A 21,333-nucleotide genomic window follows, 5' to 3' on the forward strand; every position below is an offset into this window, starting at 1 on the left:
TGTCTTGGTCAGGGCAGCCCTGCGTGCCCCTACAGTTTCCCTCCTGGCCTGTTGGAAATCTTCCAAGGGCTCCTCAAGTGCCAACGCAGGCTGCGCTGGCAGACCCTGAGCCTGGGTGGCGGTGTCCACAGCTGCACCTGCAGCTACCACTACCCTTGGGCCCGTGGCAGTCGATGGAACGGACTGCCGGGTCACACGGGTGCCAGTGCCAGATGCAGAAGCTGCATCTCCCGGAACCACAGGGGGTGGTGGCATGACTGCACCGACACATGGCACGACATCGTGCTCAAGTGGTGCACCCCTGCCTCCTCCCCCTCTGTGGCTGCCCTGGACACCCTGGAGTCCCCCTACTCCCTGGTCACCCCGGCCACGTCCCTGACCACACCCGCCACGAGGAGGATGCCCAGCTGAGGCGCCCCTCACCTTTGGTGTCCCCCCAACCATGGCACAGATGTAGTAGTGCCGGCACAGATGGAGTAGTGCCAATGGGAGGTGTACACCACAATTGACCTGGGCAATTGGGGTGAAGGGGGTGGGAAGCAGGATGTTAACAGCCCCCCTGCACCTGCAAGGCTGTATGTGACCCCGGTGATGTAGTGACGGGTCACGCAACGCTCAGGCACCCCAAAACTGCTGTAAAACCGTGCACGCAACCCTGCAGCCTACGTGCGTGGAATCAACCTCCCGCAGTACGCGGTGGCACCCAGTAACACGAAAAACGCATACGCGTGGGACACCCAGGCTACTATGACATCAAAACAGTGCGATACACAGAGGCACCCGCAGTGGGAAAAATAGCGTGCGCGACTCACCGTCTGACTAGCGCGATGCAGAAAAACACACGTAGCCAATACCCCCGCCAAAAGAAGAGATACGTCCTTGATAGCTGTGAAGTTGTGATGGCGCGCGAAACAACACGAAGCAGCAACACACCTCAGTCTCCACGAAAGCTACGTACAGCGAACTGCTGGCCCAGCTCACCTTTAACCCATGCTGAGGGCAACGCCTGTGCGTGTCACATCACTTACGCGCGTAGGCCCTTTCCTCGGATTACACGCATTCACACGGGGACGTGCATTTTTTTCATGTGCACGCTAATCCACTATGCCCACGTCACGGGGGAAACGTCTGCACACGCCCCCGCGCGTCACATCACGCGAAGGGCCTTTGGTCCAATGAAATCGCTGACGCGCTCACGCGCTAAGGGCCTTTCCTCGAATTACACGCTGACATGCAATTTTTTCACGTGCCAAATCACTCAGTATCAAGCTGGCCACGCGTACACACACAGAAGACCACGCTCCTGCCCTGAAGGCCATTTTCCTGCCCCCAAGAGCCCTGAGCAAACTCCCACCAGTCATCTGCTGCTGCCTGCCTGCCTGCTGCCCACGTGCCCTGCTATTTCTGCAGGGGTCCAGTTGCTGTGTCCACCCCTGCTGGAACAGAAGACTCCCGAATGGGATTCCATTGCTCCACAGCCCAGCCCCAGGACCCAGTTGCCCATCCACTCCTTCCTTTGGGGTTGCCATGTCGGGCACATCTCCATCTGGCACCACTGGCAACCCCCAACCAAAGGGCCACCAGCTTCACTTCCACCGAAGTTGGTGTCCTGATGGAGCATGTCCTGGGGCATTATGATGCCCTCTTCGGAACAAGACGCGCCAACAAGGAAGGACGGGAGAGGATCTGGGATGACGCAGTGGTTGCCATCAACGCGGAGGGGGTGGCAACCCGCAACTACCAACATGTCAAGAAGCGCTGGGAGGACTTCAGGACCAGGACCCTCATAAAGGCCCGGCGCCTCGCGGAGGGGGGCCGGGTCAGCCTGAGCAACATCCAGATGAGGGTCCAGATGAGGGTCCTGGAACGCGTAGGCCCAGCGCTCCACGCCCAGATCCTTCGGAGGCAGACCCATCTGGAGTTGAGCGGTAAGTGGCCAAGCATTGCTGTGTGAGACAGGACATGTTGCAGTGTGCTGGTAGTCTGATACTTGCCTGTATGTGTGACATAGGCCATGTATGGATGTGTGTGTGCAGGGACATCATGGTCATGCATGTGAGACCAGTTATGTGTGAACCACATGGTAGGTGCATGTGTTTTAATGCAACATGGGGACCTCTATGCAGAATCCACACCTGAAAGCATGGCAGTCTCTGTTCCTGGACATGGAGGGGGGGTGAGGAATGGGTGCTGATGTCATGTACATGTATGGTGCACATGTGTGTGTGTGTGTGCGCCAGAGAAGTGTGTGTTTGACTTTGAAACACCATGGAGGCAACATCTTTTACAGGGGCCCTTGAACATGGGTGTTGATGTTGATTGCAGGCGCCGGGAGTGTTTCTGCATGTGTGTTGCATGCATTGGCCCCTATGTTGTGGAAGGACAGGATGGAAGTGACATTTGACAGTGCCACTCATGTGTTATTACTTCCTGTCTAGGGTATTTTGTGTTGTACCCTGATGCTTGTGTTCTATGTCTCCCTCTACGCAGCGTCAAGTGAAGAAGAGGGCGGAGACGGCGCTGTGGAGCCAAGCGGCGGGGATGCCTCCACCGGGTGGCGACGCAAGGCCCAGCCACCCTCCCAGGAATTACCATCATCCGGGAGCGAGGGGGCTGGTGCCGCGTCTGCCACAACGGCTGTGGCGGAAGGGCCGGGTGAGCCGCCACAGGGGCTTCCAATGGCGGAAGACGGTGCAGAGACATCCAGGTTGGTGGTCTCCACAGAGGAGGAGGAACCCACTACTGAGCCGCGCATGGAGCCTGGTGGGGGTAGTAGCACTGATGCAAGTGGTGCAGGCCAGGGTCAGGAGGCAGCACAGGTCACCACAGAGGGGCCTGTGCATGTCGCTGTCCTTGACCCTGTGACTACACCATCATGCACCAGCAGGGAGGCCCTGTCCCAGGCCCGTCCGCAGGTAGGGGAGAGTGCCATGTCACCTGCCTCTCCACTACCTGCGGGCGAGGGGTCCCGCAACCGTATGGGATCCGTCCTGGTGGGTGTCGCGTTGCGCACACGTGACATTCGTGATGACGTGCGTTGTTCCTGGGCGGAGAACGCACGCCATCACAAAGAGCAGCGTTGTGACATGGCACTGCTGGGAGGGGCCCTGGTCGGTGGGTTCCTACATGTGTTGCGCACTCTGGCGGACCTCTTCTCCTCTGAGGAGGTTATGCGCCGGTCGTTCTCCACATCGTCTTCCGGCCCAGATTCCACCAGGGCCCCCCGTGGTCCTGGCCTGACCAACACAGCCAGCTTGGTCGAGATCCCATCCCTGCCACAGTCGGGAGTTGGCGGTCCAGCAGGGGTGGACACCACAACTGGAGACCAGCAGATGGAGGATGTGCAGGCACCATCGGACAGGGCACATGGACAGCAGCAGCAGGAACAGGCTGTAGGTGGGAGCAATGATGGCTCGAGGCCATCAAGATCGGAGGGGCAGGCATTAGCCATAGGGCAGGAGGACCCAGGAATGGGAGTGTCTTCCGTGTGGCTGCGGTTGGGCCAGCAGATAGGTGCGGAGCGGTGGCGGGCGGAAGAGATGCGGCTCACGATGGTCAGGGCGGAGAACTCCATGCGTCGGGCGTTGAGGCGGGCAGAGTGCCTCGAGGCAACTCGCAGGGAGTTGGAACAGGCCATGAGTGCCTCCCTGCGAGACCTCGGGGCCAGGGCAGAGGCCCGCCTCTGGGACATCGACATGGAGTTCGATGATGCCCTGGCCCGGGACACCACAGAGTGAGCCGCTGGACTTGCCCACCGCCATTGTATATAGTTAGATAGTGTTAGGATTCCTTTTGTTTTTTCTTTATTTTGGTTGCGCTTGGACAATGCACCACGTTTCTGTATATAGTTTTTTGTTAGGTAGTATTTTTGATGGGTTTCATTTCTTCAGTTGGGCTCATGGACCCTGGATTGTTCATCTGTATATAGTTCACCATTGGATTCTTCTCTTTTTTTTTTAATTTCACCATGGAGCAATGGTTTTCACTTTTCTTTTTTCCCTTGGATTTGCTTTGTTGGACTGTGGCTTTGGACACCATTTCCTTTGGATTTCTTTGGATTATGATTTCTTGTTTTTCAGTTTTTAACAGACATGCAGCTTTTCTTTTTTTTATTACCATTGTTGTTTGTTTGATTTTCATTACATTCATGTTGTGTTTAATACATTTTTTTCTTTATACTTCGATGTGTGGTATTATCTTATTGGTTTCATGCATGTCATGATATGGGTTTTCGCATTCACTTGCAACCATTGTGTGTGTGTGACGGACATGTGTTCATTTACATACTTGCCATTGGGGTTGTATCATGTAATTGCCTTTTCTTTGTGGGTGGATGCAATACTTGGTTGGGTCTTTGGGCTGGGGAGGCTGGCCATAAGGGCCATGATTGAGGATCGTCATGACCTGGGGGAAGGGGGACATGAGTGGGACATGAGTGGGGGCCTGCTGGCAGGTGCCACGCACTGCTGGGGGGTGGGGGTGCAAGGGGACATGAGTGGGACATGAGTGGGGGCCTGCTGGCAGGTGTCCCACACTGCTGGGGTGTGGGGGTGCAAGGGGACATGAGTGGGGGCCTGCTGGCAGGTGCCCCACACTGCTGGGGGTGGGGGTGCAAGGGGACATGAGTGGGACATGAGTGGGAGCCTGCTGGCAGGTGCCACACACTGCTGTGGGGTGGGGGTGCAAGGGGACATGAGTGGGACATGAGTGGGGGCCTGCTGGCAGGTGCCCCACACTGCTGGGGGGTGGGGGTGCAAGGGGACATGAGTGGGACATGAGTGGGGGCCTGCTGGCAGGTGCCCCTCACTGCTGGGTGGGGTGCTGGGGGACATGTGTCAGGCCTGCTGGCAGGTGCCTGTCAATGATGGGGGGTGGGGGGCTGGGGGACATGTGTCGGGGCCTGCTGGCAGGTGCCTGTCAATGCTGGGGGGATGGGGTGCAGGGGGACATGAGTGGGGGCCTGCTGGCAGGTGCCCCTCACTGCTAGGGGGTGGGGGTGCTGGGGGACATGTGTCGGGGCCTGCTGGCAGGTGCCTGTCAATGATGGGGGGTGTGGGGGGGCTGGGGGACCTGTGTCGGGGTCTGCTGGCAGGTGCCTGTCAATGCTGGGGGGGTGGTGGTGCAGGGGGACATGAGTGGGGGCCTGCTGGCAGGCGCCCCTCACTGCTGGGGGGTGGGGGTTCTGGGGGACATGTGTCGGGGCCTGCTGGCAGGTGCCCCTCACTGCTGGGGGGGTGGGGGTTCTGGGGGACATGACCAGGGGTGCAGGGTAGTATCCTGTGGTGTGGGATGCCTGCAGGGGCCGTGGAGGGGGTAGAGGGGACACCTGGGAGGACCCACACTGCCAATTCACATGTAGGACTCCCCGCGCACCCCCGAAATATGCGTTCCCCGCTCTGACAGCAAATTCGCGTGTAAAACTTCCCGCGCACACCTGAAATACACGTACCCTGCTGAAATCGCGTGTGAAACTTCCCGCGCACCCCTGAAATACATGTACCCTGCTGAAATCGCGTGTGAAACTTCCAGCGCACCCCTGAAATACACGTACCCAGGCCAATCGTGTGTGAAACTTCCCACACACCCCTGAAATACACGTACCCTGCTGAAATTGCGTGTGAAACTTCACGCGCACCCCTGAAATACACGTACCCTGCGGAAATTGCGTGTAAAACTTCCCGCGCACCCCTGAAATACACGTACCCTGCTGAAATTGCACGTGAAACTTCCCGCGCACCCCTGAAAGACACGTACCCAGGCCAATCGCGTGTAAAACTTCCTGTGCACCCCTGAAATGCACGTACCCCACTCGCACAGGGCCTATCGTGTGTGAAACTTCCCGCGCACCCCCGAAATACATGTACCCTGCTGAAATCGCATGTGAAACTTCCCATGCACCCCTGAAATACACGTACCCAGGCCAATCGCGTGTAAAACTTCCCGCGCACCCCCGAAATACACGTACCCTGCTGAAATCGCGTGTGAAACTTCACGCGAACCCCAGTAATACACGTACCCAGCTCGCACAGGGCCAATCGCGTGTGAAACTTCCCGCGAACCCCAGTAATACACATACCCTGCTTGCCGTGCTGGTACAGGGTTAGCGCAGCCCTTTGCGCTGGATTGGGGATTTTGATGGCTTTTCCCTGCACGAGGGGCGTTCTTGGGGGCGTAACTGGCGCTGCTGCAGGGTCGCTGTGCCACGGCTGGTTTTGGTAGCTAAAATCCATGAATACGCTGTGCACGGAAATGGATTTTAGGGCACGCGGCTGGCGCAGAGATTCGCACGCGCACACTCTGCGCCAGCCGCGTGCGCCACTTGTGCGCTAAATTCTATGAATTACCCCCTTAATGGCTAAGAAACAGAGAATGCCACCCGTGAATCTCCACAGTTACTTGGCCACTGTAACCCTTCACGTGGTGGATACCCCGTTTTCCTTCTGGGAATTACTTTAGTTACTCAAATCACTAATGACTTATGTTCAAGAAAACAAAAATGAGAGAAAATCAGCGATAAGACTAAGAATCACAGATAGGGTTGCAAGAATGGTTCTGACAATATTATAGATTCTTAAGTTACAGATGGGATAGGTTCTAGATTGGGATAGGACAATGTAAGGCAAATATACTATGGGTTACTATGATTCCTATTGATACTTACAGTCCACTTTAACTTAAGATTGGACCGTCACGGGGTCTGGTCATCACGGATCGGGTCTACAGGCAGCAGGGCACTTCTAGCAGGATAGGTCACCTGGGTGGTTCTGGTCAATTGGACTGGCACCTCAAACTGGACTGGGCTGGATTGGCCCTCCTGGTTGCTGGACACTGTAGATCCCTGGGATGGCGAGTTTCAGCAGGCAAGCATTAATGGAAGCAAGCCAGACTGGTGGGGCACATTGGAATGGGTCAAAATATCCCACACCTCATTTTCTTTGTAAAGCAGATAGAACTTTGAACACATTTCAAGCTCAATGCGCTGTTAAGATAGCCATGCAACACACGAAGGACTGGGTAAACACAACTCTGTATTAGTATCAATTTTTATCCAGCACTTCTACCACCTATGTATACATTCCTTTCGCAAAGCGGAGCATTTCATGAATAAGGGCAACGGGACGTGTTGTGCATGCATTTAATGCTGTGCATTTGTATTTGTGAGTACTTATAAATCTTTACACAGGATGAGCACAGCTGCAAATGCCTTTACTTGAACATGAATCTCAGCTGAAGCTCGATGTGTGTTAGGTATCCCACTGATGGGATGAAACAAACAGGTACAGGAATGTGGCACAAAATAGAAGGCAAACTATCCTTGAAGATGTGCAGTTTTAATTGTCTGTTAAAGGTGTCTTGGAACCAACCAGAGGGCCCTTACTATGAGAGAGTATTCCAGTGAGTTGTAGCTCAGTAATTTCCCGGTCATTGAGGAGTTTTACATGGCAATTCTGGCTTCTACTACTGACCACCTTCTATGATCTTTGGCAGATGTCTTCATTTTCCTCCGCCTCCCTCTATCCCCAGTCTTGTCATACATTGAGAAATAGGTTAATCCCTAGCAAAAATCACTGCATAAAAAGGCCATGTATGCACATAATGAAGCATTAAACAGAGCCACATACACAAGGAAAGGTGCAGTCACACATCCTTCTAATTCGAAGGTCGGGTGGTACCCTGAATCCTACATCAACATGAAACATTTTCCTACATTCCACTGTAGTGAGTGTGACCTATAACCTTCACCGACCCCACCCGTACCCCCGTGACAACACTATTCTAGATTGCACAAATAAATCCCTGCACGTAAATTACTAATGCTGCTGTGTCCCTCAAAATAAGTGAGGCGCTAAGCTAAGTCTGTTATCAGACCAGCGTTTCAAGCAATATTATATATGGAAACCTAGGTATGACTCAATGACAAGAAAGCAGTCACTCATCTGACTTGAGGAAAACCACTGGGAGACCAGGCTCATAGGTGAATTTGATCTGTTGTTTGCCCAGCAAATTCAGAGTTCTAAAGGGCAAAGGATTTCATGCCAGGCAACAGCCCAGGACCATGACGACGGCAGGGGCCCAGGCCAGGGAAGGGAGAGCAGGCAACGTTACCACATCAGTCCAAAAAGTCAAGTGGGCAGTGGCACCTAGCAGCACTTCTTTCCAATCGCAGTTGTTTGCTTCCTGCAGAGAGCTGCTCCTCTGACCCCTGACACTACGTCTACAGACGCATGCCGGAAAAAATATAAGAATGGCATCATAGCATTCTCATCAGTCATGCATATCAATGAGCTGGTAAAGTGTTCATATGTATAATTTTTTTTATCCATGTTTAGACTCTGAATGCAAGCTAGGTTCACTGCACTTAAATTATTTTAGTGCAATGTGGAGCATGCATTCCGTATAATAAAAAACGGCTGCCACATTGTCCAGGAAAACCGGGCCATATTTTTGCAAACATTTACCGGGCATTGGCCGAATGCCCATTGGTCCAATCCAACCCTGGGACTAGCTGGACAAATAATGAGTCTCCTGCACTCGCATACTCTCCAGACTACCTCACAACACCCATTCACATGCCAGCTCAGCATGGGTAGCTAGCAGGGACTTTGTCACCCCTACCTACCTTCGTAATGGCTAAAATGCACACGTGCATTCTAAACTTCTCTTACAAATTTCCCATACCTTGGACTTCGGTGCTTTGAGGCTATACCATTGGGAAAAGGCACTATACAAATGACAATTACATTATATCACATTACATTAGCAAGGCAGAGCAAATCTGACCACTAATGAGAATGAGTGTTGGAATTATTATTGAGACACGAAAGAGAGAATTCTCAAAAGAAGATCCTGCTTTGGCTTTAAAAAGAGCCTTGTCTCTTTGGGGGATCAAGGAATTGGCAGAGTTGGATACGTTTGGGCAGTATGAAACACTGAGGAATGAGTGAATCTGGGTATTATGAAGAGCTTTTATGAGTGTGGTTTTTGTCAAACTGTCAGTTCTATATTCTTTATTTAAACTGTCTAACCCTCTTTTACCCCTTAATTTTAATGGGATGATCTTGATTCAATATTTGGTATTAGTTTAGCATGGAGAACGTTATTGACTTCCTCTCAGCCAATAAAATTACACAGATGGCAGTCGATAACTGCAGGTATTGACTACATTCTGAGGATTAGATTATGATTTCAAAAGCAAACAGGGTAACAAGGCAATTTCCCGGCAACTATTCTTTCATCAAGACAGTTCCTATCTGGGAGAACCATTTTTTCCTGCAACATCCAATATAATGCACCGAAGAGATAGCTAAAACATTGGAAAATGCTTTCACTTTCCTATGGAGAAACGGTTTTGTCTTACATAATACCTAAGGCAGGCCCATGTTACACACGCTCGGTTTAACAACGTTTGGGATTAAAATGCTTAAGTTATGAAGACAACCTTGTTATTGAAATGCTACAACATAAAACCACTTATAACTTGCTTACAAAGTTTGTCCATTTTCTTTACTAACTACTACGTAACGTTTATTACTTCACTACCAAAACTCCAAAACATGTATTTCTACTATCACTATGTGCTAATAGCCTTATAGACCCCAGTAAAGGTCATTATCGCTTGGTATAATGACCCTTCCCCAGCTAATGACCCTCTGCTTTGCATGGCGCCTTAACTTGGTAGACGGCCATTATTTCATGATAATGGCCCCTTCAGTCTAAAAAGCTATGTTATTTTTCCTACGCCCTTGCTTGTTTTTTGAGGTTTGGGACTTTTTTTCTTTGTGATTTCAATTTTCATGTACACTCCACCCATCTCCAATCATTGATTCTCCCAATGTTTGAATCCTTGCATATGTGTCAGCTATCCTCACTTGGAAATAATACTCAGTAACAAAAATCTTCCCACTGAGGAGATGTTTTTAATTAGGAGGAGCTAGCCAATATAATTCATCATTCAGTTACGTCAGCCATAGGCATGCTAAACACAAAGGCAATCATCTCTAATAAATGCAAAAAAAAGGTCTGGGAAGGTGCCCATTCGGGAGGGTCTACAACCACGTTTTAGCTCACTGTACCTTTTACAGAGAAGAAATATCCATTTACATATCAGTCTGGTCCCACCCACTTAGGCAGTCCAGTACCAAAATGCTAGGCGATTCTCCCCTGAACAAGAGTACCATCAGCAACCCCAGACACGTGTTTGTGTGCCCATCAGTGAGGTGAAGCTGCACCTCTCTAAAGATAGTGAGCAAGGGGTCCACATCTGGATTATCCTGGGTTGTGTGTCCTTTTTGTATATCTCTAATAAATGGTATGATAAGGACTGTCAAATGGCCAACAAACATCTCTTGGATAAGGTAAAAAGAAAATGGCGAGTATAATTTGCCTTGTGACATAGCCATGACAAGATCAGCTTATAAACGACTGATCACCCAAAAAATGAAGTGGCGCTCTCAGGATAAACGGGGAAAGCTCATGTCAGCCATTTCAGAGAAAGATAACATCACATGTTGGAAATTGGTCAAGGTGGGAACCAACAAGGAACCCCAAAAACTTCAGGGTAGGATCCCCGAGTGCAAATGGCTGCAGGATTTCCAGGCACTTTACCTGGAGAGTAGAATACCCAACATACAAGATTTAATCTTACATGGCCCTTCAGAACTGCATGTAGCTCCCCCCCCAAGCTTTTCTATTGAAGAGATCTAGAAAGTCATCTTGATACTAAACAATAATCAGGCCCTGAGTCCTGACAAGCTCCCTGCAGAACTCTTCAAAAAAGAGCCAACTGGGCTTCTTACCTCTAACAATTATTCAGTGCAGCCGCTGCAGTACATAAGGTCCCTAAATCCTGGACAATGGGTGGAAATCGTTCTGATATATGAAAAGGGTGTAAGTGATCAGCCTAGCTACTACTGTCCAATTTCCCTGTGAGATGTTACAGGGACAATCTATGAGAGATTGCTGTGTGTCAGATTGAGGCAATGGGTACAGGATAGAGACATTATTATTCATCTTTAGTTGGGTTTTAGGCAAGGACAAGGTGATACACTCGGGCTTTAGAACACATGAGCTTCTTCGGCACGGGGATGCAGCTGTGGACACAAGCCAGGCTTTTCCACGCTAGAGTCTCTTTCCAAGAGAAAGTGTCTTTCTAGCAAGGTGCCTTAGATGCGTACAAAAACAAAGTTCCTTTAACAGTTCAACCATGTTCCTTTTTCTTCTGGATTCACAATTCACCATCACTTTTCGGGTTCACAAAACTCAAGATTCATAGTCCACCAAAAAGTCCACACGGGTCCCCCTCTGTTGGGCTCAAACATTTTCAAACAAAAGTTCACGTTACTTGCAGGGGCTCCCTTCCCCAAGCTTTTTACATGCCTTTCGACTTCACCACAGGTGACCCTCTGCCGGGCTCGAACCTTAATTCTTTCGACTTCACAAAGGGCCGCCTCTGGCGGGCTCGGACCTTAATTCTTTTGACGTCACCACAGGTCTCCCTCTGCCGGGCTCGGACCTTAATTCTTTACAATTTTCCCTATCGAAGACATTCAACTGTGCAAAGGTTTTGCAAATACCTCTGCACGACCACTTCGATGTATAGCTCACTACATCTCCCAGAATGTTTTCTTCTTTCTTTCCACTTTCAAACAAAGTTCAACAAAAGGTTCACGCTGGTCTCCCTCTGTCGGGCTCAGACCTTTCACCAACACGGTTCACGTAGGTCCCCCTCTGTCGGGCTCAGGCCTCTCGACTTATAATATCCACTTTTCTCCCTGTCCTGCTTAAGGCCCTCACACACCACTGGGTTCCTTTTTCCCTTTCACTCACCTAGGTGGCATGGCACTAGCAGGCAACTCCTCAGGATCTGTGGATTGAGGTCAGGGTCTCACTGCCTGCCCCTCTCACTCCCTGGGGACCAGCATCTGTCCCAGGGGACGCAACACTGCCAGGATTTGGCCTGCTGGGAGCAGCCCTACTTTTCTCTGGCTCCCTCGACCCCGACGAGCTGGCTGTGTCCTATTGTACCATCCTGACTGATAAATGGGACCAGCTGGTGCCACTAAGACTGTGAGAGACAACGTGAATCATCAAAGTTGGTTCACAGCTGAACTAGAGACCTTTAGGAAAGCAAAACGATAAACAGAATAAGCTTGGATCTGTTCCAAAACTAAAGCCAATAGTTTTAAGTGGCAAGATCTTCCTAACGCTTAGAAACTGGCTATATGCAAGGCAAAGAAAACTATTTCAACATCCAACTCTCGAACGCCGAAAACAACTAAAACAAACTCTTTGAGATCATGACATCCCTGGAAAGCCCCAAAGTATTTGTACAACCTTTTGTACCTACCTCAGCACACAGCATCAGGGCCCAGCAAGCTTTTTTTGACAAAGTTGAAAAGGCTAGAGAAAAAATAAAAGCAGCTGAAATCCTTAGCCCAGTTCCTCATGTCAGTCATGACATAGGAAACAGGGACAAGAAGCCCCCAATCATTAACCAACTATCTAACATTCCAAAATTCTCCTTTCATCCTATTAGTATATCGTAGATGGAAAATGTGCTAGGAATTTCACCCCACCACATGTCTCAGGATGTCGTTCCAACTAAGATAATCTTGGACAACATACAAATATTTTCCCCCTTCTTCACAAGGTTTGTGAATTCATCTTTTCATCATGCTCTGATACCAAATGATATTAAAGAAGTTACGGTGACACCACTCGTAAAAAAATCACGACTCAGTGCGAGGGAAGCGTCTAATCTTGAACCGATTACTAATGCACACTTCCTACTAAAAATAGTTCACAAAGTTGCTTGTTTACAGGTCCAAGAACACCTGGCAAAAGCCAACCTTTTGCATCCAAAGCAATCTAGCTTCCGCCCACATCATGGGGCAGAGGGCACCTTAATTGATCTACATACCAATCCATTGGATATCATGGACCGAGGGAAAACAGGCCTATTGGTTCTATTAGATCTCTCTGCCGCCTTCAATCTCTTGGATCACAATCATTTAGTAGACAACCTGGCTACATCCGCTCATTGCTCAGAGAATGCAATTTCCTGAATACAATCTTCCTGAACATTAGAAAGTCAACTGTGTGATGGGGTGGAACTCCCTCTAACTCAGCACCTATTGTCTTTGCAGGGAGTGACTTTTACAAACTATGCTGACAATACACACTTACTGTGTGAACTTGAAGGGACCTATGAGACAGACTCTAATAATCTTCAATCTATATACGGCAGTATCAAACAGTGGATGTCGAGAAACTAGATGTGTCTTAATAACAACAAGACAGAGGTGTTGATTTTTGGTTTACATCAAGCCAGGGCTAAGCTCACACCAGACTACTCCACCTTCCAAATAGAGGACTGTGATGTCCCAGTACTCAATATGGTCAGAACCCTGAAAGTCATCTTGGAAGCATCCTAAGGAGTTGAGGCACCATGTTGATCACATGAAAAAGAACACCTAGTACCACCTACATTTATTGAGACAGTTAAGACTGTTTCTCCCAGAAGTAAATTGCACTTCCCTTGCACGTACCACCATCCTTCCCAGAATATATTATTGCAATGCCTTACTAGGAGGTGCAGATAAATCTAGCCTAAATAAAATACACGTTCTCCGGAATAATGCCCTCTGCGTCGTAAAAAAACATCCTTGTCACTCCCATGTATCCGAACTGCGGAAAGAAATGCACTGGCTTCCAGTCGTCTCCTGCATACAATTCAAAATAATCACATTTATTTCTTTTATTTATTTATTTCATTTCATTTCATTTCATTTGATATAGCGCCCATACCCAGAGCTATCACTGTGCTTGTACGTAGTAAGTGGTTATGGACAGGACCATGGTAAAATAGAACAGTGCATGTTTATACATATTTTTTAAAGAGCCAGGTTTTTAAGAGCATTTTGAAGACAAGGCAAGGCGGTTCATTTTGGATATGTTCAGGAAGTGTATTCCACAAGGTGGGGGCGGTAACACTGAAGCTAGCTACCCCTGCATGCTTACGATTGAATCTGGGTGTAAGCAAGACCAGGCTAGAGGAGGATCTCAGTGCACAAATCACTGGTTTTGCTGATTTGCGAGGCATGAGGTAGGAGGGGGCGTTCTTGTGCAGACATCAGTGGGTGATGGGCAGTGTTTTAAATTCAATTTGTGCTTTTATTGGAAGACGGAGCACTTCCCTTTTGGTTTTTTTCAGAGGTCTAAGAGCATAACACATTGCAATAGTATAGCTCACTGCCAATAATGGCTTGTGCAAGAGTCAAGCAGTTTTGTGTGGAGATAAATGTCCTGCTCAAAGATATGAGTTTAGCCTTGTATGTGGTGGAAAAGGCTAGCGCGTTGATGTGGCGGGATATGTTCAGTTCAGCATCAACATAAACCCCCAGTGTCTTTACATGCTTGAAAACCTGAATATTGTTTCCGTTGATAGGAAGGGAAAGGTATGAAGGGTCCAGGGAGCTTAGACGGCGAGCAGAGCCCACAATGAGGAGCTCTGTTTTATCATCATTTAGACAGAGGCTATGGGAAGTCATTAAATTTTGGATGAGACTGTAGGGCGGGTTGATCAAAGTAATGTCCTGTGCATAAGATCCAGATATTTACAGAAGGACATGTGTGTCATCGGCAAAATTGGTAGAGAGGATACCCAATGTGTCAAGGTGGTCGAATAGTGGCTTGGTGTAGGTGTTATAAAGAGCAGGTGAAATGCATGAGCCCTGAGGGACACCACAAGGAACTGGAATGGGGTCAGCGGTAAAATGACACACAAATGTGTACATGACACTGCACCATGTTACCTGACGGCACAATTGATCAAATATGAGCCCAATAGTACCCTGAGAGTATCCGAGTCTACATTACTAACCAATACTAAGGTGAGATGTACCCAAGGCAATGGACGATCCTTTATTACAACAGCACCCAGGGCCTGGATCAAGCTACCCATCACTTTTTCCAGGAAACCAACTTACTGCACTTCCGCAAGCAACTAAAGACCATCCTGTTTGCTTAAATAATTACAGGTTGTATTCTTTGCATCTCTGCCCTGTGCCTCATGTTCTGTCTCTAGACTTTTTGTGCTCCCCGATGCCTGCAGGCTTTTCGTGCTATTTAAGTAAATACATCAAATAAAATAAATAGTATATGCTGCTATTTGTTCCTTTTAAATCGTATTTTAGGGCAGAATAACTGAGAATTTTAAGAACTGGTAATGAATGTGTATTTGAAGGTTCCTGTTCACTAGTAATGTGTTGTATTGATGTATTATTATATTCGTAATTGTTCTTGTTTCAAGAGTCTTTTTGCTTCAGAATGACCAGAAATTGAATTGAATTGTTTCTAAATAATTTCAAAAGTCATCCGATTATAAAGGGGCACCAATAGTAAAGAGGTAGACATGTTAAAGCTGTGCAATACTTTAAAAAAATATATATTATTTTTAATATTATTATAATGTTTATATTTATTGAGACGCAACATAGCGCTTTACAGAGGTATACAAGAGTACAGATGGATAACAGAGCCCTTTTTAGAGGCAAAGACAGAACATATATACAATGGGGGGTGGGATACAGAGGGCACAGTGGTGGGTACTACTTGCGTGAAGACGTAAGGACTTGGGCAGACTAGATGAGCCTGATTGCCCTTTCATCACTTTTAATACATCAAAGTACTTCTGCATTCAAGAAAAGAACTCTGTGATGTCGGCCCATATCTCTTTGCCATATTTACTCTTTTTTTATAGGGAGCTACCCACCTCTGCCCACCTTTACCCCTAGCTCTACAACGGTTTATTGCGCAGGCCCATAGCCCCTCTATATCGGGGTAGCCAGCGACCTACCAGGGCCCTCTCTTCGCCTGCATTCGGTTATGCTGGTCGCTGTTGCTTATTTTCACACTGTTGCAGGAAGCCTTGAAGTGGTCGAACATCGTAGCAATATAAAAACACCCAAAATAACAGCATCTACCCTCAAACTGAGATGTTGGGGAGGAGGGGTTAATTTGAAAGGTACTCTTAGCTCTAGTCTTTTGCTCACACCTTCCAACAGCCTTGGCTCTGTTCCTCCACCCACCAACAAGAGGATAGCATTGTGTTATATTGTTTCGAAAGCTTAACACGTGTTCTGTTTTGTCCTTAGTTCGTAGTGATAGTCAGCATCATCACTTTTAAGCCACTGACCTACGATGAATACACCTATCCTCTGTGGGCCAATCGGATTGGATGGGGCATAGCAATGTCGTCAATGATACTGGTGCCTGTCTACATCATCTACAAATTCCTAAGCGTGCGTGGGAGCTTTAAAGAGGTGAGCCATTTTCACTCTCCCACTTTCAGGATTTTTTAAGGATGGCTCTATTTGTAGACTAAGCTAGTAATGTCTTCATCTGTGTATTAGCTGACTGCTTTAAACCTAAATGTTTACTCAAAAAACTGTTTCTAGTTGGTAAAATTTTAAGAAAATGAGTAGTCTCATAAATGCACAAAAACAAACATTATATTGTTCACAAGTACAAAATGTGCATTACTCATGTTGGTGTGTAGCTATTGATTCATGGGAGATGCCCTTTCCTGCTCATGTGCCTAACTACAGAAGCGCTGAATCTCGCGATACTGCCTTGCATCATTAATGTGCTGCTGAATTATTGATTAGCAAATGTCGCCCATTGTTCACCAGTGTTCATAGGTTGCACACCAAAGTTATTTGAAAAGTAATGTTTTGATTACTAGGGTTTTTTCTTTACCAACAGTAGGAGTACATTTCAATACTAGAGTATAAAAACAGTCAAAACAATGATTACCATGCGCCCTGAAACTCGATTTCTCATAGATAGCATGCTGTCCAATGACAGCACTTTTGAAGGAATACTTAGGTTTTTTCTAACGTGACAGCCTTTCGTGTTTTGGCCGCTCCACCGCGCAGGAGTCGTTATGTTATTCTAGCTGGATTAGTAATGCGCACGCATGCCATTAGCGTGGGCCACAGGCGGTCAGCTGGCGTCTGTTTTCTGGGGGGGGAGGGTGGGTGGGGGACCGGGGGGGGGGGGTGGGGATATTGGTCTGCACACTGGAGGTGTTTTGTTTCCATAGGGTGCTGGAGGTGTCAGGATGGGGTGCTTTGGCTGCTGGGAGGGGTTTAAAAGTGGATTCGACATGCGTAGTGTTGGCATTGTTTTAGTAGTGGCAGAGTTTCGGATTCGGTTTCTCGGATTCTCATGTACGCACTTAAGGCTTTAGTTATAGAGACTTCACCAGGGGAACGGAAGTCCTTGTCGCCTTGAGGGGAGTCATTCGCAGCGATGCCCCATTTTCCCAAACCCCTATGGGAGGGTTTTGCCTAGTGGGCCCACCTCCCTGGCCTCAAAGGGGGTGGCTTTCCCCAGGGAAGAATGGACGAAACCTGCAGATTCATCAATATGACCACACTGGACACTTTGCTTGGGGTATGCTTTGTACACTATAAATAGAACCAATGTTCACACTGGGCTCAGGAAAAGGCCTTCTTCTATGCACTGATAACCTCGAAGAAAACCAATGTGCCCACATGGCATGGCCTATCGCCAGGTCCAGTGTTGATCTTGATGTGCCAACTGGTCATGGCATGAAATCATGCCAGTAGCACTACACCCAGTATATGGCCTTCAGCCATGCACTGATCCCCTCAAAGACACCCAATATACCCACTGGGCAGAGCCCGCAGCATCCCTAATTAACACATTTCCACTGGCATGACCTTTGGCCATGTCCAAAGCACATCAAGGACACTCCATATACACACAGAGTATGGCCTAGGGAAATATTCAATTGATGCGATGCCTGGGGAAGGTCCTTCACTCATAAGCCAGTCTCCTCCAAGAGCTACAGTGTTTTCTTAAGGTATGTCCTTTGGCCACACTCAGTGTACACATTGCTCAGGGCAGGCCCCGGGCACCTCTATGGCATGCAATTTGCCCATTGAGAATGGCCTGAGGCCTTGCTCGTTAAACACCTTAGCAGGCTTTGAATGTGGCCATGTCTCAGACACTTCCATGACACCCAGTGCATCCACTGGCATGACCTGCAGATATTCCAAGTGGCTTATTGCCCTGCAGCCATGCCCTGCTCACCTCAAAGACACCAATTCGGCCCACTGAGCATGGGCTGAGGCCATGCCCGGTTGCCCCTTTTCCCCAAGGATATGGCCGCTGGCAATGTTGTGGATACCACCAAAACACAAAATATTCTCTCTGAACATTTTCCTGCGAAAACTAAATTTAGCTTGCTTTTCTGGGACATATGCCATCTTCCTAATGCCCATTTGACTATGCAAAGGGTTGGCGTGTGCTCCAGAGGGTTGGTATGTACCCCTTTCAGTCTATTTTGCATTGCAGACTCTGCAGACCCACCACACAATCCACGGACCACAGTGGCAGCTGGCTCAAACACTTTCAGCATGGCTCAAGCAAATTAGCATTGCTGTTTTTTAAGTCTCCATTCAGCTGTGGGTCTACTGGAGGCCAGAGATATGACAAGATAAGCGGACCCAAAGTGACCTATCAGGGTCTGCAATTGTGGTACGTTGAGTCCACAAATAGGTAAATGAGCTCAAATACCTTAACGAGGGTTTTGCACCAAAGAAAGTGGATTGAATTCGGCTAGACCAAGTGAAGATCCGGAGGGGGTCCAGGGGCAGCTTTTCTCAACAGTGTGATGTAAATCAGTGCAGAGTGGTTTACCATAGAGTAAGTGAAGGAAAGAAATTCCTTCTGTGGTTTTGCATGGGAAATGCACATTTGTGTCCCTACCCTGTAACTTTGCACCTCCTTGATGGATCTGAATACATTTTCCAAAATAATAAGTGTATTATTTCTGGAAAGTCTTATGCAGTTTCGTCCATTGTTACCAAAGCTATAAGCATCTGAAAAATGGTTCTTCTCTTGGGGAGTCCACCGTATTCATAACGAGAGAGTCACAACAATCAATTATGTTATGTGCTTTACTAATTCAATCCTCCTTGTAATTTTGTTTTGCATCCCTCAAAAACTATCCTTTTCTCCTATACAGCAATTACTCTCTAAGTCAGATATATCTGTCCTTTGGACCCCAAACGTTTTGACATGTATTAATACATCCTTGCCCAAAGTGGACCACATTTCCCATAGGGTTGCTTTATGAGAAGGTCCTCTGCCCTTCTTTCCATCTAGCTGGATCGGATGTATCAATTTTTGTAGTTAAGGTTTAGCTGTACTCCCTGATGAAATCTGATTTCTTAGGTCCAAATGTAAGACATATCAAAAAAGCATTGTGTAGTGTTGGCATTATTGCTTGCTCTAAAATTGTTGACCTTTCATCACATCATCTACTTGAGTTCAAATGTCTTAAATGCGTGGGCAGGGTGCTCTTACATAGACCCACGCCTTCTTATAGTCGCATCTAAAACCGCAACTTGTGTCTTTAGAGACAAATGAGCAGACATTCCCTATTGCTTAAATGGAATCAAGTATTGGTGTATCTGAAGATACAAATAATTGTGCGGCATGGTCATTTTAAATAAATCTATTGCTACGTTAAAAGAAAGAAAACCTTATCCCATCTTTTAGCATGCTGCTTGAGTTAGGTTAAATATCCAGGGTAAATTCGTTCATTGAAGAATTGACTGACCTGAAATTTGGGTGATTGAAAACATCCATATTTCAGAAGATTCCAGTTCCGTCGATTACAGAACTTTTGCAGTTGTTCTTGTGAAAGGGTTTGGGCAGTAGGTTTCTGTCAGGATGGTCTAGCTTCCATTACCTTCAGATCCATAAAACATGTTCCACCGGCCTGGAAGGGAGACACGTTTTCCAGCCCACCCGTGCTAGAAATATATAAACAGCGTGATTCATGCAATTATTTGCGTGAGAAACGCAAATCCCTATTTGAAGTATGGGGATTTTTGGGCAGAAAGGCGCGCAAATCTGCGTTTTTCACGCAAATAATTCCCTGAATCAGGCTAATAGTATTTTTTCTAGTTCTTGCATGGGGCGATGAACCCTCTCCAAAATAGTCCTTTTTTGATAACTGTTTCTTGCACAAACCCTCCTACGCATTTCAAAAATAGTTACTATTTCAGTACACGCTGGCATTGTGCTAAAAAAACAATTATCCGTTCTGTCGAGAGGTCTGACCTTGCTAGATATAACAAGAAAACAGTGTGTGTGGCCCTGTTTGACCTTATGCTACAAATCGAAAATAATACTAGTACTAGGATTGGTAGAACTTTTGATAGAAATAGAAAGAATACTATTTATATAATTGATAGCCCTACATTACATATAGTATTAATCAAATGCCTCTTGCTGGACCCGCGTGCTAGCTATAAACACATAATATTTCTAGCAACGACTCACCACGTGCTAGAAAAATTGAAAACTGTTTTATTTAGCCTGCACATACTCATGCCAAAGGTATAATTTGTTCTATTTCTAGGCCCCCATGCTGTAGAAATGGTGTTTGTTTTCTAGGGCAGTTGGGCCTCTTAAAAGAACAGAATGAATGCCTTTTAGATTCTGTGCCCACTCCTGGATCGTGGTGGGATTTGGAATCCCCAAGTGACCCATGAATATCCACATACCAATAGAATGTTACAGAGGGTGACAATCAAAGATGTGTGGCTCACATATGAAATGGTTTGCCAGAGGGTAGAGCTAAGAATCTAAGAATAGATTGTATTCCGTTATTAATGATTAATGTTTCCTCTTGCTTAATCGCAATTTGAATCCCTGGTTGCCTAAATTGAGTTGCTTTCCTAAGTGCCTTCCATTGTTCAGTTCTTACATATACTGGTTGTTCTTTGTTGATATAATAACCAACCGCCATCTCTAATCCCACAATCCCCTTCTACGAGTATGGCATATGTCTTAGAGGAGAGTCATTGGGCCTCATTACGAGTATGGAGGCAGCCATGCCCTTAATAAGGGCATGGCTGCCTCCATACCGGGCTCCAAATCCGGGTTCTGTGAATGAGGAATTACCGGGTCTTTCCGACCTTGGAGGACCCGGTAATTCCTCATGCACAAAACCATTCCCCATTCCCATTTGAGCCCTGACAGGGCTCAATGGGAATGGGGATGGAGCTAATAACGGACCCATTAATAACGGGCCCGTTATTAGCTCCTTGGTCCCCTCGCGGCACCCGGAAAGGACGTCTGGTTTTACCAGACGTCTGTTCGGGGTCCCACTAGGGGACCTCGTAATCAGGCATCCCGTAATGAACTGTGTTGGTCCCGTACCAGCACCGTTCATTATGGGACCGCCAGGGTCGTAATGAGGCCCATTGTGTTCACAAATCTTCCAGGAAT

At 47.6% G+C, this 21,333-nt stretch overlaps 1 protein-coding gene across 1 annotated transcript in view; it reads left to right on the top strand.

The window, feature by feature from the left end:
- The window catches only part of SLC6A2 (solute carrier family 6 member 2), a 1,124,598-nt gene that overhangs the window by 1,082,407 nt on the left and 20,858 nt on the right, over nucleotides 1-21,333 (top strand). The window contains exon 13 of the mRNA XM_069639646.1: nucleotides 16,155-16,322. Coding sequence (XP_069495747.1) covers nucleotides 16,155-16,322 — 168 coding nt within the window. The remainder of the gene's footprint in view (nucleotides 1-16,154; nucleotides 16,323-21,333) is intronic.

This window comes from Ambystoma mexicanum, chromosome 1q (assembly GCF_040938575.1).
Source record: "Ambystoma mexicanum isolate Mex_15411 chromosome 1q, UKY_AmexF1_1, whole genome shotgun sequence".
Taxonomy (NCBI): Eukaryota; Metazoa; Chordata; class Amphibia; order Caudata; family Ambystomatidae; genus Ambystoma; species Ambystoma mexicanum.